The sequence below is a fragment of the Lycorma delicatula genome, chromosome 7, assembly GCF_047948215.1.
Source record: "Lycorma delicatula isolate Av1 chromosome 7, ASM4794821v1, whole genome shotgun sequence".
In the NCBI taxonomy this organism is placed as follows: domain Eukaryota; kingdom Metazoa; phylum Arthropoda; class Insecta; order Hemiptera; family Fulgoridae; genus Lycorma; species Lycorma delicatula.
In genome coordinates this window covers 59316347-59332593 of record NC_134461.1, presented here as the reverse complement: position 1 = coordinate 59332593, position 16247 = coordinate 59316347, and the positions used below count along the sequence as shown (strand labels likewise).

The following is a 16247-nucleotide window of genomic DNA, read 5'->3' as shown; positions in this document are numbered from 1 at the left end:
TTAATTAAATATTACTTGATATATTAGAATTAATTGAATTTTTTTACGGTTTTCTCATTTGTGTTAATGTTAAAAAATTTATGATTGAGGCTTACTGCATTCATTCCTTTTGAGAAAGAATACAATCTTCTTTCCTTTGATGCTTTCTCACCATAAATTTTTTATGGTTTTACATTTTGTCCTTTTAATGTGGTACGGCTCTCATTTGTTATTCTCAGCTGCCCTAGTCATTAAATGAACATAATTTATTTTTATAATATTTTTGTCTTCTGCCAATTATTACAAAGATCTATATGTCTATATGTGGTCTTCAATAAAAATGAGGTTAAACATATTTTATTCTATTACATTTTCTTTAGTCCTCATAGCAACTGAACCTGTATAAAGAATTTCAAACTATAGTTTGTCCTTTATTTTTGAGTTGTTTGTATTCATACAATTGCAATTAAATGTTTTTTTTAAAATATGTAACTGGAGGAAGAAGCAAAGAGATCCACTTATTTGCCAACTTCTTACACAAATTTTATGGTAAAATAATCGATTGCAATTGGTAAACCCTAAAAATTTTCTTTTTGTCTATTTTTTAACACCACAACACAAATTTTTCAATAATTAACTTACCACTTTCTATGATTCAAATTTTATTATTTTTAGAACATTTTGTTCTTTTGAATGTTTTTGTATTTAGAATGCAAACGTATAGGTAAGGTAAGTAGAATTTTAACAATTTTATTATTTTGCAATATGATAAAGAAAATATTTTTACTCAGAAGAAAAGATTAGATTAGATTTTTGGATTTCCATCTGAAAGACAAACACACTTTTTTTTATATATGTTTAAACTGCCCAATAATTACTTAATAAGAAGAGCATGCAACTGTTTTGATGGTTTCTTCACAAGTAAAAAGTAGTCTTCTTGATATTTTAATAACAAGTTATGGAGTTGATTTCAGGAAAAACATCGTACGATGCAAAAAAAATTGCTGATTTACTCTATTCAGATAGTATTATTTACATTTCGATGGAATGGGCTACAAGGCCATTGTAGGACATTCGTTCATTCTGCATGCCAAGATAAAAGCATTATTCCTGCATTAAATACATAATTTACGTGTAATTTTATTATTGCAAAAGAAGAATACTAGAAAATATAAAGCTATTATTAAAATAATTATTCTTCCATACTTGTGAGTTGTGTAAATAAAGACTGAAATATTATAAAAATTATACATTTCCTTTTGTTAAAACTTAGCTGTTATTTTTTTCATTTTTACTAAGTACAGCTGAATGAATGTACAGTTTATTGTTTTAGATAATATTAAACTTCCAGCTGGTACATCAGCAAATATATGTATTTATGGAGTACATAGAGATCGTAGATTTTGGAAACATCCAGACGATTTCTATCCAGAACACTTTCTACCAGAAGAAGTTGAGAAAAGACCAAAGTACAGTTATATTCCGTTCAGCATGGGTCCTAGAAATTGTCCCGGTAATTATAAAAGTATATTTAACTGTTAGTAATATTATATTCGATTTTATTTTACTTGTCGTTTGCGACATCAGATAGGCTAATCAGTAGAATAGAAATTTTCTTGATATATCTATTGGACGGAAGAATGTATGATTTTTGTTTTGCATATTTCATTAATCACTTCCAAGAGGAATTTTTTAATAAAATATTTACAAATATTATATAACAATACACAAGGCAACTAGAAATGTCCGTATTTAATTTCATTATATTTTTAATATATATATATATGTATATATATATTTAAATCACCACTGTTCTAATTTCTGTGAGATTTTAACGCGATCATGTGTAAGTGTTCAGAAATAACGAATGACCCTGCAAGAGTAGTAAATTACGTTAGAAAACTAATCATTTGGTGAAATTAAGAATAGCGTTCTTTTTTAAAATCTGTAGGGTTCAATACTACACTAATGTTTAAAACCTGTTAAAAAATTGAACAATAAAGTTCAATTTCAATTTAGGACTCCACGTACTCTTTCCTGTTTAGAGACATCACAAATTTTGTACATAAGGGTTTATTAATACATATTACCATATGAAATATGTAATTTATACCACAAATATGTTTATAAAATCAATGATATAAAATAATAACTGCCTTCTAGAGTAATTTCTTAAACAAAAATTACGGCTATCCCCGTTGTCATAACAAACTCACTGATTCAAGAAAATGAAATCGAAAAAAATATATGTTTAGGAAACTAAAAGAACATATATATTAGTAATATCTTCTTAAATATAATTTGAAGCTCATATCAGCAATGATAATGAAATGAATTTCAAAGAGGATCTATGTTATATAAACAAGAACTTATTTGGTATTATTAAACACACTCACCAGGTTGGTCCAGTGGTGAACTCGTCATCGCAAATTAGATGATTTCGAAGTGAGAGTTCTAAGGTTCAAATTCTAGCAAAGATAGTACTTTTATAAAATTTGAATATTAGATCGTGGATACTGGTGTTCTCTGGTGGTTGCGTTTCAATTAAGCACACATCTGTGGAGTGGTCGACCTGAAACTGTACAAGTCTACACTTCATTTACCTTCTTACATATCATCCTCATTCATCCTCTAATAACTACGGTAGTTCCGGAGACTAAACAGAAAAAGAAAAAAGGTACCTATTCAGTTTAATAATAACTGAATAGGTACTCCGTGTATTAATACCGAAATTAAACTGTCTCGCTCTCTCTCGCTCTATCCATATATATATGTGTGTGTATTTTTAATGATTTTTTAAATAAATATTATTTTAATTTGTATTAAAATATTTAATATACTGTATATATCTCCGTCGTTAAGAATTCTATGAATGTGGATTAGAAATATTATAATATGTACTTCTTTTTTTATAAAAAGTTAGAAGCAAACGTTTGAAAACGTGAAGCAATATCCGCCAACTTACTTAATTTGGTTTTAGAAAGAGTTGTGAAGAAATGAGAGGTGTAGTAAAAGAAGTTTATTGTTATCGTATTTAAAATATTTGGAATTTACAGTATTTTTGTTTAGAATTCGGACGAAAATATACTTACCGTACAACTTCTTAATTCATTTGCCTGTATGTATTTTTACCCTTTCACACTTCCAGGTTTTTTCACTGATTTATTTTGGCACACATATTATTTTCATCTTGTGCTTTATTATACTGCTTATGTTAGGTACCCTGCGTAGTATTTACAAAAATAGGAGATTTAAATCATATGCATGCTAGTGAATAGAATATTCGGTATTAAACTCCATTTTGTTTCATAATCAAATATTGAACTTTCGTTAACAAAGAAAAGGATTTGAAAGATACATGATAGAATTCAGGACATTTATCAGTTGGATCGTAGAGTGTGAAAATATCAAAGGATAGGAAAATACGCAAAACGTATATGAAAGCTCAAACGTGTAGAGATTAACACATGTTGCTACCACTTTAAGAAAACTAGTGAAATGTCAAAATAAATTGCTTTTCTTTTTTTTGAGATTAAATCTGGATAATATTAATCATCGGAATGACGTATATCAGATCAAGAGACTTAAGATGAATAACCTAGGAAGCCGAACAACTTCAACATTTTTTCAATCATTAAATGTAAGTATGAAGATAATAATTCTGTAGATTAAAAAGGTGTGATGAAATTAATTTTGTTTCAGGATATACGTTTGCGATGATATCAATGAAAATTGTAATTGCAACTGTAATAAAAAACTACAAAATTCATTCAGATGTCGATTTGAAAAAACTACAATTCAACAATACTTTAATGATGGACTCTAAAAACGGTTACCCTGTTCAGATTTCAAGGAGATAGAAGACCTTTTTATACTTCGTAACCAGGACTATATCAGTACCAGTTTACTAAGACAATACGTATTGATCAATAAAATTTTAAATGGAAGAAAACAGAGTAATGTTTACAAATATTTGTATAAAATACTGACTTGTTTATTTTAGTATCTATGTTTCTTTGCAGTTAACCATACGTTAATAACATTTTTCATCAGCTGTTATAATTTTGAACATGTATATTTAACCTTCATTGTTATAAAATCACTTATACAGCACTCATTACCACCCGGTAACAGGGAATATTGTTAAATCGTCTTCCATTCTTAACTACATTTGCACAAAATACGTTATTGGCATAAAAAATATCTCAAATTAAAAAACAACACTTCAGAGCCTAATTTACAATACCCATCACAACGTAAATTTGTAATTATACATACAGCCTTCTAAAGATAATTAATATTTTACTGTTAAAACCGAATATACACGGTTAATATACATGTGTTAATATACACTTTTAGCACATGTATATCACTTTAACACATATATAAGCCAATAATTTTTAAAAGACTGCTTGAAATAAAATTATTTTTTCAACAAACCTGCTTCTTATACCAAAATTTGCATAGTAGTTTATAGTTGAAGATGTACAAGAAAGCGTAATTAAATTGTTTACATATTAAATATATATATATAATAACCAATAGATAATGCAATAGTAAGAATATTTATTTAAAATTATTTAAATATAATTTGATTGTAAACTCGTATTTAATAACAATACTTTTGCTGGAAACTAAAAACAAAAAAAAATAAAATTTAAATTATTTACAGAAAAACATTTTAATGCAATCAAATCTATATGAGTAAAAAAATATTCCATGGCAGGAAAAGTGAAGAAAATTATAATATTAAAATTAATAAAATTCCTTATCTCAATAAAAGTGTAAAATATGTAACTCATCATCATAAAAAAAGTATTTTCATTATAATTTTATTTCTTCAAAGAAATCCAATTAATTTTTTTCTCCAATGACAAATATAAATCATTTGGTTAAAATTCAATACATTTATATATACTATATTTTTTTATTGTTGGTGTAATGACAGATTTAAATTTTTTCTGCGACTTTGACAAGAAATCCATTTTTTAAATAATTTCACATCTTATCTGTTTACCAATATCACAGTAGTCTACATGAAAGTAATTTAAAGCAATCATTGCCTATGAAAACAAGCTCTTTTTTCTACAATCACTTTAAGATTGCCTGGGATCTAATTTAGGATTTAAATAAACATGTTTTTGTTATATGATAACTTTCTCACCTAATGTCGTAACTAGTTGACAGAAAAATATCCTGAAATTTCGTTAATAAAAAAAAGGTAATTCAATTATTTTAGGATTTTACAGAATAATTAATCGGATCAATAATCGATTAGAGTTTACAGTATGAAAGAAGGGAAAGGCTGTTTAGATAATTTTACACTAGCGACGTTTAATTTCTTTTCATTAAATTTAATAATGCACTTTTCTTTCATTAGACATATTTTAAGGAGACATTTTTTACATATTTGTAAAAAAATGTTAATATTGGGTACAATTCTAAAATTACCTTAATGAAGAAAATACAGAATATATCTAAGTAAATGACCCGATCTCAAAGAGATATATTAAATAATAAAATCCTGTTACAAGAAAATTAAACGCTACTTAAAAATGTTGAAATTTCATTTACTAAGAATTAAACGTTCATGGTTGTGCCAATATGGTTGGGCTCCACCTTGCCGAAAACTGAAAAATATATTCTTCAGAGTCTTCATTTATGTGTTTATAAACCGGTCCTGCAACATTAATATTTAAGAATAAACTATTAAATTGTTTTCTAAAAAAAATCAAATTTTTGTAAACGAAATCGAAGGAAATACCTCACTTTTTGCGAAACTCGGCCTGAGTGTACAATGTCGAACGGATTCTCATTTTCCGAAGGCAATCATTGTGATGTAAAGCTTTTTCGGTTAAAAAAAATGTTGTCTCATCTTTACAGGTTAACCACGGTAAGAACCTATTGCCCTCGATATAAACTAAGAGCATATCACAAAAACCATTATCTATCCTTTTGTCACTCACACGAAGAGTGGGTGTACCTTTTGTAACAAATATGTGCCCGATTACAACTTGTAAATTTGCATTTTGCTATCACTGTAACTGAAATTCAACCGTTTTCTTAACAGATTCCAACTAGTCATATGAGGAGTCGCAATTTCCCAATTACCGCGATAAGTCAACTATTTCGGGATTTGCTGAAAAGAGTCTAGAATTCGATGTACATTTTCAATGGTCTATAAATCCTCAAACGACGTCGAAACACACAGTGAGCCTTTATTTCGAACTATGTCTTGCTAAATCTTAGAACACAAAACGCTTTGAGTTACATAGAAGTCATTTTATTTAGGACGTTAGGGGGCAAAGCTAGCGTTTGTTTAACCGAAAGTATCGGCCGCTAGGCTGGTATTCTAAACTTAGAACTCGCACATTCAAGTAGCGCAAATGTTATTCACTTGTCATGTAAGATTCCACAGATTTATGGTTTTGAATTCAGGTTATTTTTTTATACATTCTAGATTTTTCGCTTAAAGATTACAAGTAAACTTTATTGAAAAATATATTTATTTTATGTAAAATAATTTTTAAAGATATGGTAAAAATAGTTTACTGAATAGTTAAAGTGTTGTTTTATTTTACTTATAATTTTCTATTATTTTTACTGAATTTTGGTTTATTAAACTATGGATATCTGTTTTTGCAGACTAACTGCTCTGGCAAAGGTAGCATTTCTCAAGCATCATTTGTATTTTCTACGAAAGTGAGATAAATTGTAGCTTATCAGAAAAGTAGTTGTAAATAAATTATTTAGTGCAATACTTGCATTTTAAGAATAATTCTTTTTTATAAAAAAATAAAGAAAACCTTATTTGCTATAATAATAAAAATATTATCATAAATATAAGTAACGGTAAAGTTCTTCTAAAATAAAAGTGACAAAATTTTAAATTAATATTTCACAATCATTACATAAGTAATTTTTATTGCTACATGAGTAATTTAAATGCAAGTAGACTGCTATGAAATTCCTCTAACTATGGATATACAAAATTGTATAGTAGGCTTCATCCACAAGATACCGTTTTAATCCAGATAAAACATCATTAACAATTCATCATCATCTCTTCATTAATCAACGCTATTCTTATAAAAAACAGTTTTCAATCTCCCATAGACCTTCAAATCTTTTTTTATTAAATAGTATTGTAAAAACTTAAGTAATTAAAACGGAAGTGATAGAATGTAGATTAAACGCAAAAGTGGAATGTTTTGAAATGATACTTTAATCCTTAAAAAATTGCACCTGTTTTAGAGTGAAGGTGCCTATCACGTTCATAATTAGTTTTTGAAATTATTACTTTATCCAAAACCGAATGATTACGCAAACTCAAAACTTTTGTGGCATACAAAACTATTCAGTCCACTACTAACCCGTTAATACTGTTTTCTCACCATTGGATAAACTACATTCATAGCGCACCTACTTATGTTTTGAATCATATCCGATGACTTGTATAAAAAAATATTGTTATAATGTGTAATATTATAACAATAATGTAATATTGTTAAAATATAGTTCTTCTGATAATGCTGTGTTTATAGTAATGAAAAAAATATAACAAATTAATAAATTTTATTTTTATATACAGATTTTTAATGAATTTGTTTTTTTACTATTCTTTATAAATTTATGAATTTTGACCTATTCCTTTGTCATATTATTCCTATTCTTCAGTATTTTATTGTTAAAAACTTGTAAAAATATAATATGTCAATTAAATCAATCCAGACGTTTCAGCATTTGATAAATCCATACGATAATCACAATTTAGCTAATTAATTGTTTAAGTCCTCCCATTAATTTAACTTGTTGACCAAAAACATTAAATCGTTATTTTTGTTTAATTAATAATATATAATATATAATATATAATGTAATAAATAATTATATATATATATATAATATATAATATATATATAATATTTTTGTTAATAAACATTGATATATATGTATATATATATATATATATATATATATATATCAATGTTTATTACAACTTGAATAAACACAAATCCAATGTATAGAAGATGACGTGTAACTTATGTAGAATAATTAAAACGCATTTACACGTGATCCAGCTTAAAACGGAAAAAATATTTTCGTTTTAAGCATTTTAACATTTAAAAAAAATGTGTTATACTAGTCATCCGTACTTCTGATGGAGCTGTAAGATTTTACAACTAGGTCGTTTTTACGAGAATAATCTATATCCTTGTTTAACATAATATGTTTAACTGGAGTTGTAAATTATCAAGGCAGAGAATTTTGGGAATATAGGATTTAGTCTTAAGTTCATTTACTATATATTATATATTTAATATATATATTACCATAATACCATATAATACCAAGTGGTATTACCACTCAAGCCAATGGTTTGTCAATGGTTTGGCCATTCACCCGGAGGTCCTGGATTTGAATCCCGGTCACGCTCTGCTTTTTCATACGCTTTGTTTTCATATCCCATGCACAGGCTTCAAGCTTATGTGGCGATATAAGCAAGCAAAAAAAAACAAAATATTTATTTAAAATCTTCATGATATTACAATAATCTACTACTTTTTTTTTTGTCTTCAGTCATTTGACTGGTTTGATGCAGCTCCCCAAGATTCCCTATCTAGTGCTAGTCGTTTCATTTCAGTATACCCTCTACATCCTACATCCCTAACAATTTGTTTTACATATTCCAAACGTGGCCTGCCTACACAATTTTTCCCTTCTACCTGTCCTTCCAATATTAAAGCGACTATTCCGGGATGCCTTAGTATGTGGCCTATAAGTCTGTCTCTTCTTTTAACTATATTTTTCCAAATGCTTCTTTCTTCATCTATTTGCCGCAATACCTCTTCATTTGTCACTTTATCCACCCATCTGATTTTTAACATTCTCCTATAGCACCACATTTCAAAAGCTTCTAATCTTTTCTTCTCAGGTACTCCGATCGTCCAAGTTTCACTTCCATATAAAGCGACAATCCAAACATACACTTTCAAAAATCTTTTCCTGACATTTAAATTAATTTTTGATATAAACAAATTATATTTCTGACTGAAGGCTCGTTTTGCTTGTGCTATTCGGCATTTTATATCGCTCCTGCTTCGTCCATCTTTAGTAATTCTGCTTCCCAAATAACAAAATTCTTCTACCTCCATAATCTTTTCTCCTCCTATTTTCACATTCAGTGGTCCATCTTTGTTATTTCTACTACATTTCATTACTTTTGTTTTGTTCTTGTTTATTTTCATGCGACAGTTCTTGCGTAGGACTTCATCTATGCCGTTCATTGTTTCTTCTAAATCTTTTTTACTCTCGGCTAGAATTACTATATCATCAGCAAATCGTAGCATCTTTATCTTTTCACCTTGTACTGTTACTCCGAATCTAAATTGTTCTTTAACATCATTAACTGCTAGTTCCATATAAAGATTAAAAAGTAACGGAGATAGGGAACATCCTTGTCGGACTCCCTTTCTTATTACGGGTTCTTTCTTATGTTCTTCAATTGTTACTGTTGCTGTTTGGTTCCTGTACATGTTAGCAATTGTTCTTCTATCTCTGTATTTGAACCCTAATTTTTTTTAAAATGCTGAACATTTTATTCCAGTCTACGTTATCGAATGCTTTTTCTAGGTCTATAAACGCCAAGTATGTTGGTTTGTTTTTCTTTAATCTTCCTTCTGCTATTAATCTGAGGCCTAAAATTGCTTCCCTTGTCCCTATACTTTTCCTGAAATCAAATTGGTCTTCTCCTAACACTTCTTCCACTCTCCTCTCAATTCTTCTGTATAGAATTCTAGTTAAGATTTTTGATGCATGACTAGTTAAACTAATTGTTCTGTATTCTTCACATTTATCTGTCCCTGCTTTCTTTGGTATTATGACTATAATACTTTTTTTGAAGTCTGACGGAAATTCCCCTTTTTCATAAATAAAACACACCAATTTGTATAATCTATCAATCGCTTCCTCACCTGCACTGCGCAGTAATTCTATAGGTATTCCGTCTATTCCGCCTTTCTGCCATTTAAATCTTTTAATGCTCTCTTAAATTCAGATCTCAGTATTGTTTCTTCCATTTCATCCTCCTCAACTTCCTCTTCTTCCTTTATAACAAGCAACATAATTTTATTCCCAATAAAATTAAATAAGATATACAAAGTAATGCAGAATTAATAATGAGATTAGTATAAGAAACGGAAGTTGATTTTCAGAAGAATCAGTCTGCTATTTTTAAACATATGTGTTGGAACACGAAACAAATTTTTGAAATATTTATGTTAACTTACGGCATACAAGAATATAAAATTTTATTTATAAAATTTATAAATAAAACCTTATTTACTTGTAATATAACGGCCTAAATAATAACTTATAATTTAAATGAAAAAGTGACATGGCAAAACAGGACAAATAAAATGATTAAATCCCAAAAATTAACTTGGTCAACATATGACAAAAAATGCCTTTCTGCTAAAACAAAACTTAAACATTATAAAACTGTAGTACAGCCAGAAGTCACCTACGGAAGCGAGACCCTTTACAAAATCACTCAGAAAAACCGAATTGAAAAAATTCTGAAAATAGAGAGGAGAATTGTCAGAACGTGTATCAATAAAAAACACCAAAAAGAAGGCCAATGGTGGATTGTGCCAAATGAGGTGGTGTATCGAGAAATAGAGCCTGTTACTGATACTATGCGGAAAAAAAGAATCTCTTTCTTCGGTCATCTCATAAGGACACCGCAAACAAGACTGTCAAGAAATATCATTGAAAAGCTCTGGTTCCAAAAGCTAGAAGTAGGATGGATCAAAGAAATTAGAGAAGATATGAAAGAATTGGGAATTTCCCTGACTGACCTACAGAATAAAACTGGAAAAATTACAAAGCTAAAAGATAAAAGCATTAGATTTAAACAAAAGACAGACAAACGACAAAATACAACGAAGAGGGTGTTTACGGATGAAGAAAAGAAAGCAAGATCTGAACGGATGAAGAAATACTGGGCAGCTCGAAAGAGTAAAATAGCACGCTTTTCTCAGAAAAGATCCAACTAAAATTGACTTAAGTGGTCCCATGTTGGCCGTAAAAGCATAATAATAATAATAACGGCCTAAAAAATTGTGAAATCTTCCATCTCAACACTACTCTTCTTAAAAACAGTTTTTGAATCTCCCGTACACCTTCAAATCGTTTCTTATTAAATAGATTTGTAGAAACATATCTTTATGGTTTTATGGTATATAATTAAAAGGAGGATGACTGAATGTAGATTAAACGCAAGAATGGAATCTTTTGAAATGATACTTTAATCCCAAAAAAACTGCATTACGAAATAGAAATACTTATTTCAGGGTGAAGGTGCCTATTATGTTCATAATTATTTTTTGAAATTAGTACTTTCTCCAAAACCTAATGATTACGCAAACTCAAAAGTTTTGTGCCATATAACTAACTCCAGTCAACTATTAACCCGTTAATACTGTTTTCTCACCATCGAATAAACTACCATCATAGTATACGTACTTATTTTTTGCATCATATGCGATGACTTGTATAAAAATTATTGTTATTCGTAGTTCATATAATGCTGTGTTTGTAGAAATGAAAAAATATAACAAGTTAATAAATGTTATTTTATTTATAGATTTTTATTCAGTTTATTTTTTATTGTTCTTTAGAAATTGATAAATTTTGACCTATTCCTTTGTGATCATTCCTATCCTTCAATAATTTATTGTTAAATATTTGTAAAAATGTAATGTCAACTAATTAATCCAGACGTTTCAGCGTTTGATAAATCAATAATATAATCACAATTACGTATTTTTTTTAAAACTAATTTCGCTAATTAAATTGTTAAAGTTCTCTCATTAATTTGACTTAATTCACCAACAGACATTAAATAATAGTTATTTTTGTATATGTCAATGTTTATTACAACTTGAATAAACACGAATCGAATGTATGGAATATGATGCGATATTTAAATAGCTTAGTTGCAACGCATTTATACGTGATCCGGCTTAAAACAAAAAAAATTTATTTTTCATATTAAAGTTTTTTATATTTTTTAAAATGTGTTATACCAGTAATCCGTATTTATGACAGACCTGGAAATTTTACAACTAGTTAGGTCGTTTTTAAGAGCAATAATCTATATCCTTATTTAACATAATATGTCTAACCGGAGTTGTATAGAATCAACTGTCTCCGGTCATTTTTTTTTCTGCTTTTACGACCTCATAGGATCACTTCAGTTCGATTTTTGGACAAGTCCATTTTGTAATCGGTTCTTCTTAATTCCGAATCCTGTGAGTTGTTTTATTCTTGATTCTTTACTTTTTGCCCACATCCTTTTGAGGCGTTCTGATCTTTGGCTCCTGTCCTTGTTTGAATACACCCTATTGGATTTCTTTTTGATTTTACGTTCAAATTTTATCGTTTTAATTATTTTATAGTTTTTATTTTTTTCTCTATTTTACAGATTTTTTGATAGATCTTTGGAGATTCTCAACTCTTCCATATCTTTTCGGACTTCCTTTATCCAATTCGGTTTTGTTGTTCTTTCCCAGTATAAGTTAATTATTTGATTTTCAAGTGCGTTGTTTTCTGCTCTAAGTAGGTACCCCAAGGGTGAAATTCTTTTTTTCCTGAAGAAATTTGTTAGTGGGGTTATTATTCTTCATTTGGGATTATCCTCCACTGTCTTTCACTTTGTTTTTCTTGTTTATAAGGTCATAAAATCAAAGTTCATTTACTATAAATTATATATATATAATACCATATAACAATACACCGAATAATAATACTCGTCTCCGTTGCGCAAGCAGTAGCGTCTCGGCGGAGGTCTTGGGTTTAAATCCCGGTCAGGCTCGGCATTTTTCATACGCTACATTTCCATATCCCACGCACAGGCTTCCAGCTTATGTGGCGAAAAAATAAAAAATAAATCAAGCAAAAAAATAAATAAATAAATAATCTTAATGATAGGAGAGTAATCCAAAATTAAATAATAAGTTGAAATAATATACTACTAGCAACAGAATTTTATAGGGAGTAAACATAATTAGGATAAACAAAGTAGTACAGACTTATAATCAGAATAGTTTAAGATAGGGAGCTTGTTTTTTTCAAAAGAATCAGTCTATTATTATTAAACACATGTGTTAGAATACGAAAGAAATTTTTGAAATATTTATGTTAACTTATGGCATGCAAGATTGTTACTTGTAATAACGGCCTAACAAATTGTAAAATCTTCCATCTCTGGTAGAAATCAAAATAAAAAATTATATAAATTTTCTGACGCAATAATTCAAGTCTATTATATAATTGAACTCTACAATATAAAAAAATAAATAAAGAAAGAAAAATAACTTCGTTCTTGTTTGTTTTTTTTTATGTAATAGTATCGGTTAGCAGAAAACATAATGTGAACTTAATTTTTATAAAAAAAATCACAAATTATAAAGACATTTTTTTAAATCTTATTAGAAGCCAATAAAACATTTCTCCAGATTAGTAAATGCCCAGTAGTTATGTGGGTAATGCCGTTTCAGGTTATTAACGCTCATCACATTATTAAAAAATAAAATCAGTAGTAGGTTCATCAGATGTAAGGGTACATGGGAACGTTACATTTTTAATAAAAACAAATATTACACTTTCCATTGAGATATTTAAGTAAGACATTCACATTACTCATACAGGAAGTATAAGCCCTGAAATTAGCGTAAAATACGAAACAAAAGTAAAATATTAAACACAAAGTAAAATAGAATTTACAAAATTGTTGGACAAACATAATGAAAATTTGTGAACTGTATGTTTAGGTGTAAAGTGCCTTAACGTAGAGGTTCCTCAGCCAAACACATAGTTAAGTAATCATCAAAATAAAATTAATCTCAAATTACGTTTTGAAAACCAGGTAAATCTTATAATTGAAGGTGTAAATAAAAATTTCATTAATTTAATATATTATTTTATTTAAAGATAGTTAATACAGAAATTATATTTTTAAATAAAAGTATATAATATAATTTTATGGTATATAATGCTGATTTTACATTGATATAAAAAATCTGATATTGAACCACATAACTTGTACGGTTATTAAATTAAATTAAATTAAATTAAATATGGAATGCTAAGGGGTTGTCTGATAAGAAACTGGATTTGGAAGCGTTTTTAAATATTAATAAGATTAACGTAATGCTAGTGTCTGGAACACGGTTCACGATAGACATTTTGCCAATTTTCATGGTTGTACAATGTATTGCACCTACCACCCATCAGGGAATGCGTACGGTGGTACCGCTATTATTATAAGAAGTACGTTTTCTTACTAAGCATCACTTGAACATAAACAGGAGGACTTTTGGCAGGCCACCACCGTGGTTATCCGCGGTGGACGATCAGAGTTTACTGTCTCCTCCGTTTGTTGCCCACCACATGCAGTGCCGGCGGATCAGTTTACGGCATTCTTTCAGTTTACGGGTCTAACATTCATCTGTGATGGAGATTGGAATTCAAAGCACCTACAAGGGGGTTCGCGACTGACATCACCAAAAGACAGGCAACTTTTTCGGTCAATAGCTGATAATAATTTGGAGTGTTTATCACTGGGGCGACCAACCTACTGGCCTACGGATCTAAATAAAATTCCCGATCTCCTGGATTTTTTCGTTTTTAAGGGTATTTCTAGGAACTATTTACATGTTGAACCACATTTTGACTTGTCGTCAGGTCATACACCAGTTGTACTTACAATGTCTATTACTGTTTCGCTAACTGCTAGGTCTCCATGTTTAATAAGTTTACCAACAAACGAAGTTTTCAAAACTTTTTGGAGGAAAATATACGATTAAACGTGCCTTTGAAGTCACCGGCCGATGTGAACAATGCAGTACACGTATTAAAAAAATTTATTCAATCAGCGTCGTGGACCTCCACACCCAATCTGGATTTTGCTTCACCAGCTCAAAATACGTATACGGTCTTCATCAGAGTGAAGACAGAAGAACGCCGGTGATTATGACGCTTATGGCAGAGAACTTGTTACCCTGCTGATAAGGGAAGATTTAAAAGGGCTTCACAAAAACTAAAAAGGTTAATTTGAGCATTTAAGGGCACTTCCTTTCAATCCTACATTGAGAATATTTCTGATGGGCAGGCTGCTGAGTACACGATATGGAAAGCTGCGAAGTCGTTTAAGAGACCCCTGCAGTCTATTCCTTCTCTCCGTAACACTGACAGAACGTGAACGAGAAGTTTTCAGGAGAAGGCGAACTTATTTGCTCCACTTTTCTGACGTAATCCAGCCCGATGATGTCGAGACAGATCCGGAGGAGATCAAAGAAATTTCCGATTATTTGGGGTTTCTCCCTTCCAAATGTCCTTGCCCATTACGCGCTTTACAGGACACGAGGTCTCTTCAGTCATTAACGATGAAATACATCCAGCTTAGTCACCGGGGTATGATTTGATCACCGGTCAGGTTCTGCAGGTACTACCTCGGTATGCGATACGTTTGGTTTCTTTGATTTTCAATGCTATTATCCGAATTGGTCATTTTCCTGGTCCGTGGAAAATTTCACAGTTAACTGTTATAGCGAGGAATATAAATCAATTTATTCCAGCAAATTAAACTACTAAATCAATATAGCCGTAACTATTACATTTTATTAATTAAAAAACTAATTAAGTACTAATTATTATGCAGCACCTTGAACTTACTTCTTATAACTACAGATAAGACAAATAATTTATCCATATTTAATGTTTAAACTAAAAATAAAATCCCATGTTTAATTATGTTTTATTTTATTTTTATTATCATTAATTTTATAAATAATCATGATAATTAATTTTTAAGTACGATGGGGAAAAGTCCTTAAATATTTTAACATGGGACAACCTCATTAAACTTGAGTTGCGCTTAGCAAAAGGACTTTATTTCCTTTTACTTTTCATTTAATAACTTTTTTAACTTTGTTAATTAAATTACATTTTAATCTTTACTCATACTTAATATTCTAGAAGCCTATGTCAAGTACATGAATTACAAAACTCAATTACCTTTTTTTCTTTCTGTTTTTTTTTACTTGTTTTATTTTTAATCATTACAATAAAAAAATTAAATTTTTTTTTGATACTCTGAATCAAGGCTTTATGTTGCTCGAAAATTAAATAAAATCAAATGAAATCTTTTTTTTTGAGATGCGAGCATCGATTGCTTTGGTTGCCTTTCCTATTAAACTGGAAAT

The 16247-nt window shown here is 29.2% G+C and overlaps 1 protein-coding gene across 1 annotated transcript in view; it reads left to right on the top strand.

Annotated features, from left to right (window-relative positions):
* The window catches only part of LOC142328293 (cytochrome P450 4C1-like), a 29635-nt gene extending 25672 nt beyond the window's left edge, over positions 1–3963 (top strand). Inside the window, exons 11-12 of the mRNA XM_075371999.1 lie at positions 1313–1492; positions 3682–3963. Of these exons, the coding sequence (XP_075228114.1) occupies positions 1313–1492; positions 3682–3839 (338 nt within the window). The 3' untranslated portion in view covers positions 3840–3963. The remainder of the gene's footprint in view (positions 1–1312; positions 1493–3681) is intronic.
* The last annotated feature ends 12284 nt before the right edge of the window (positions 3964–16247 follow it).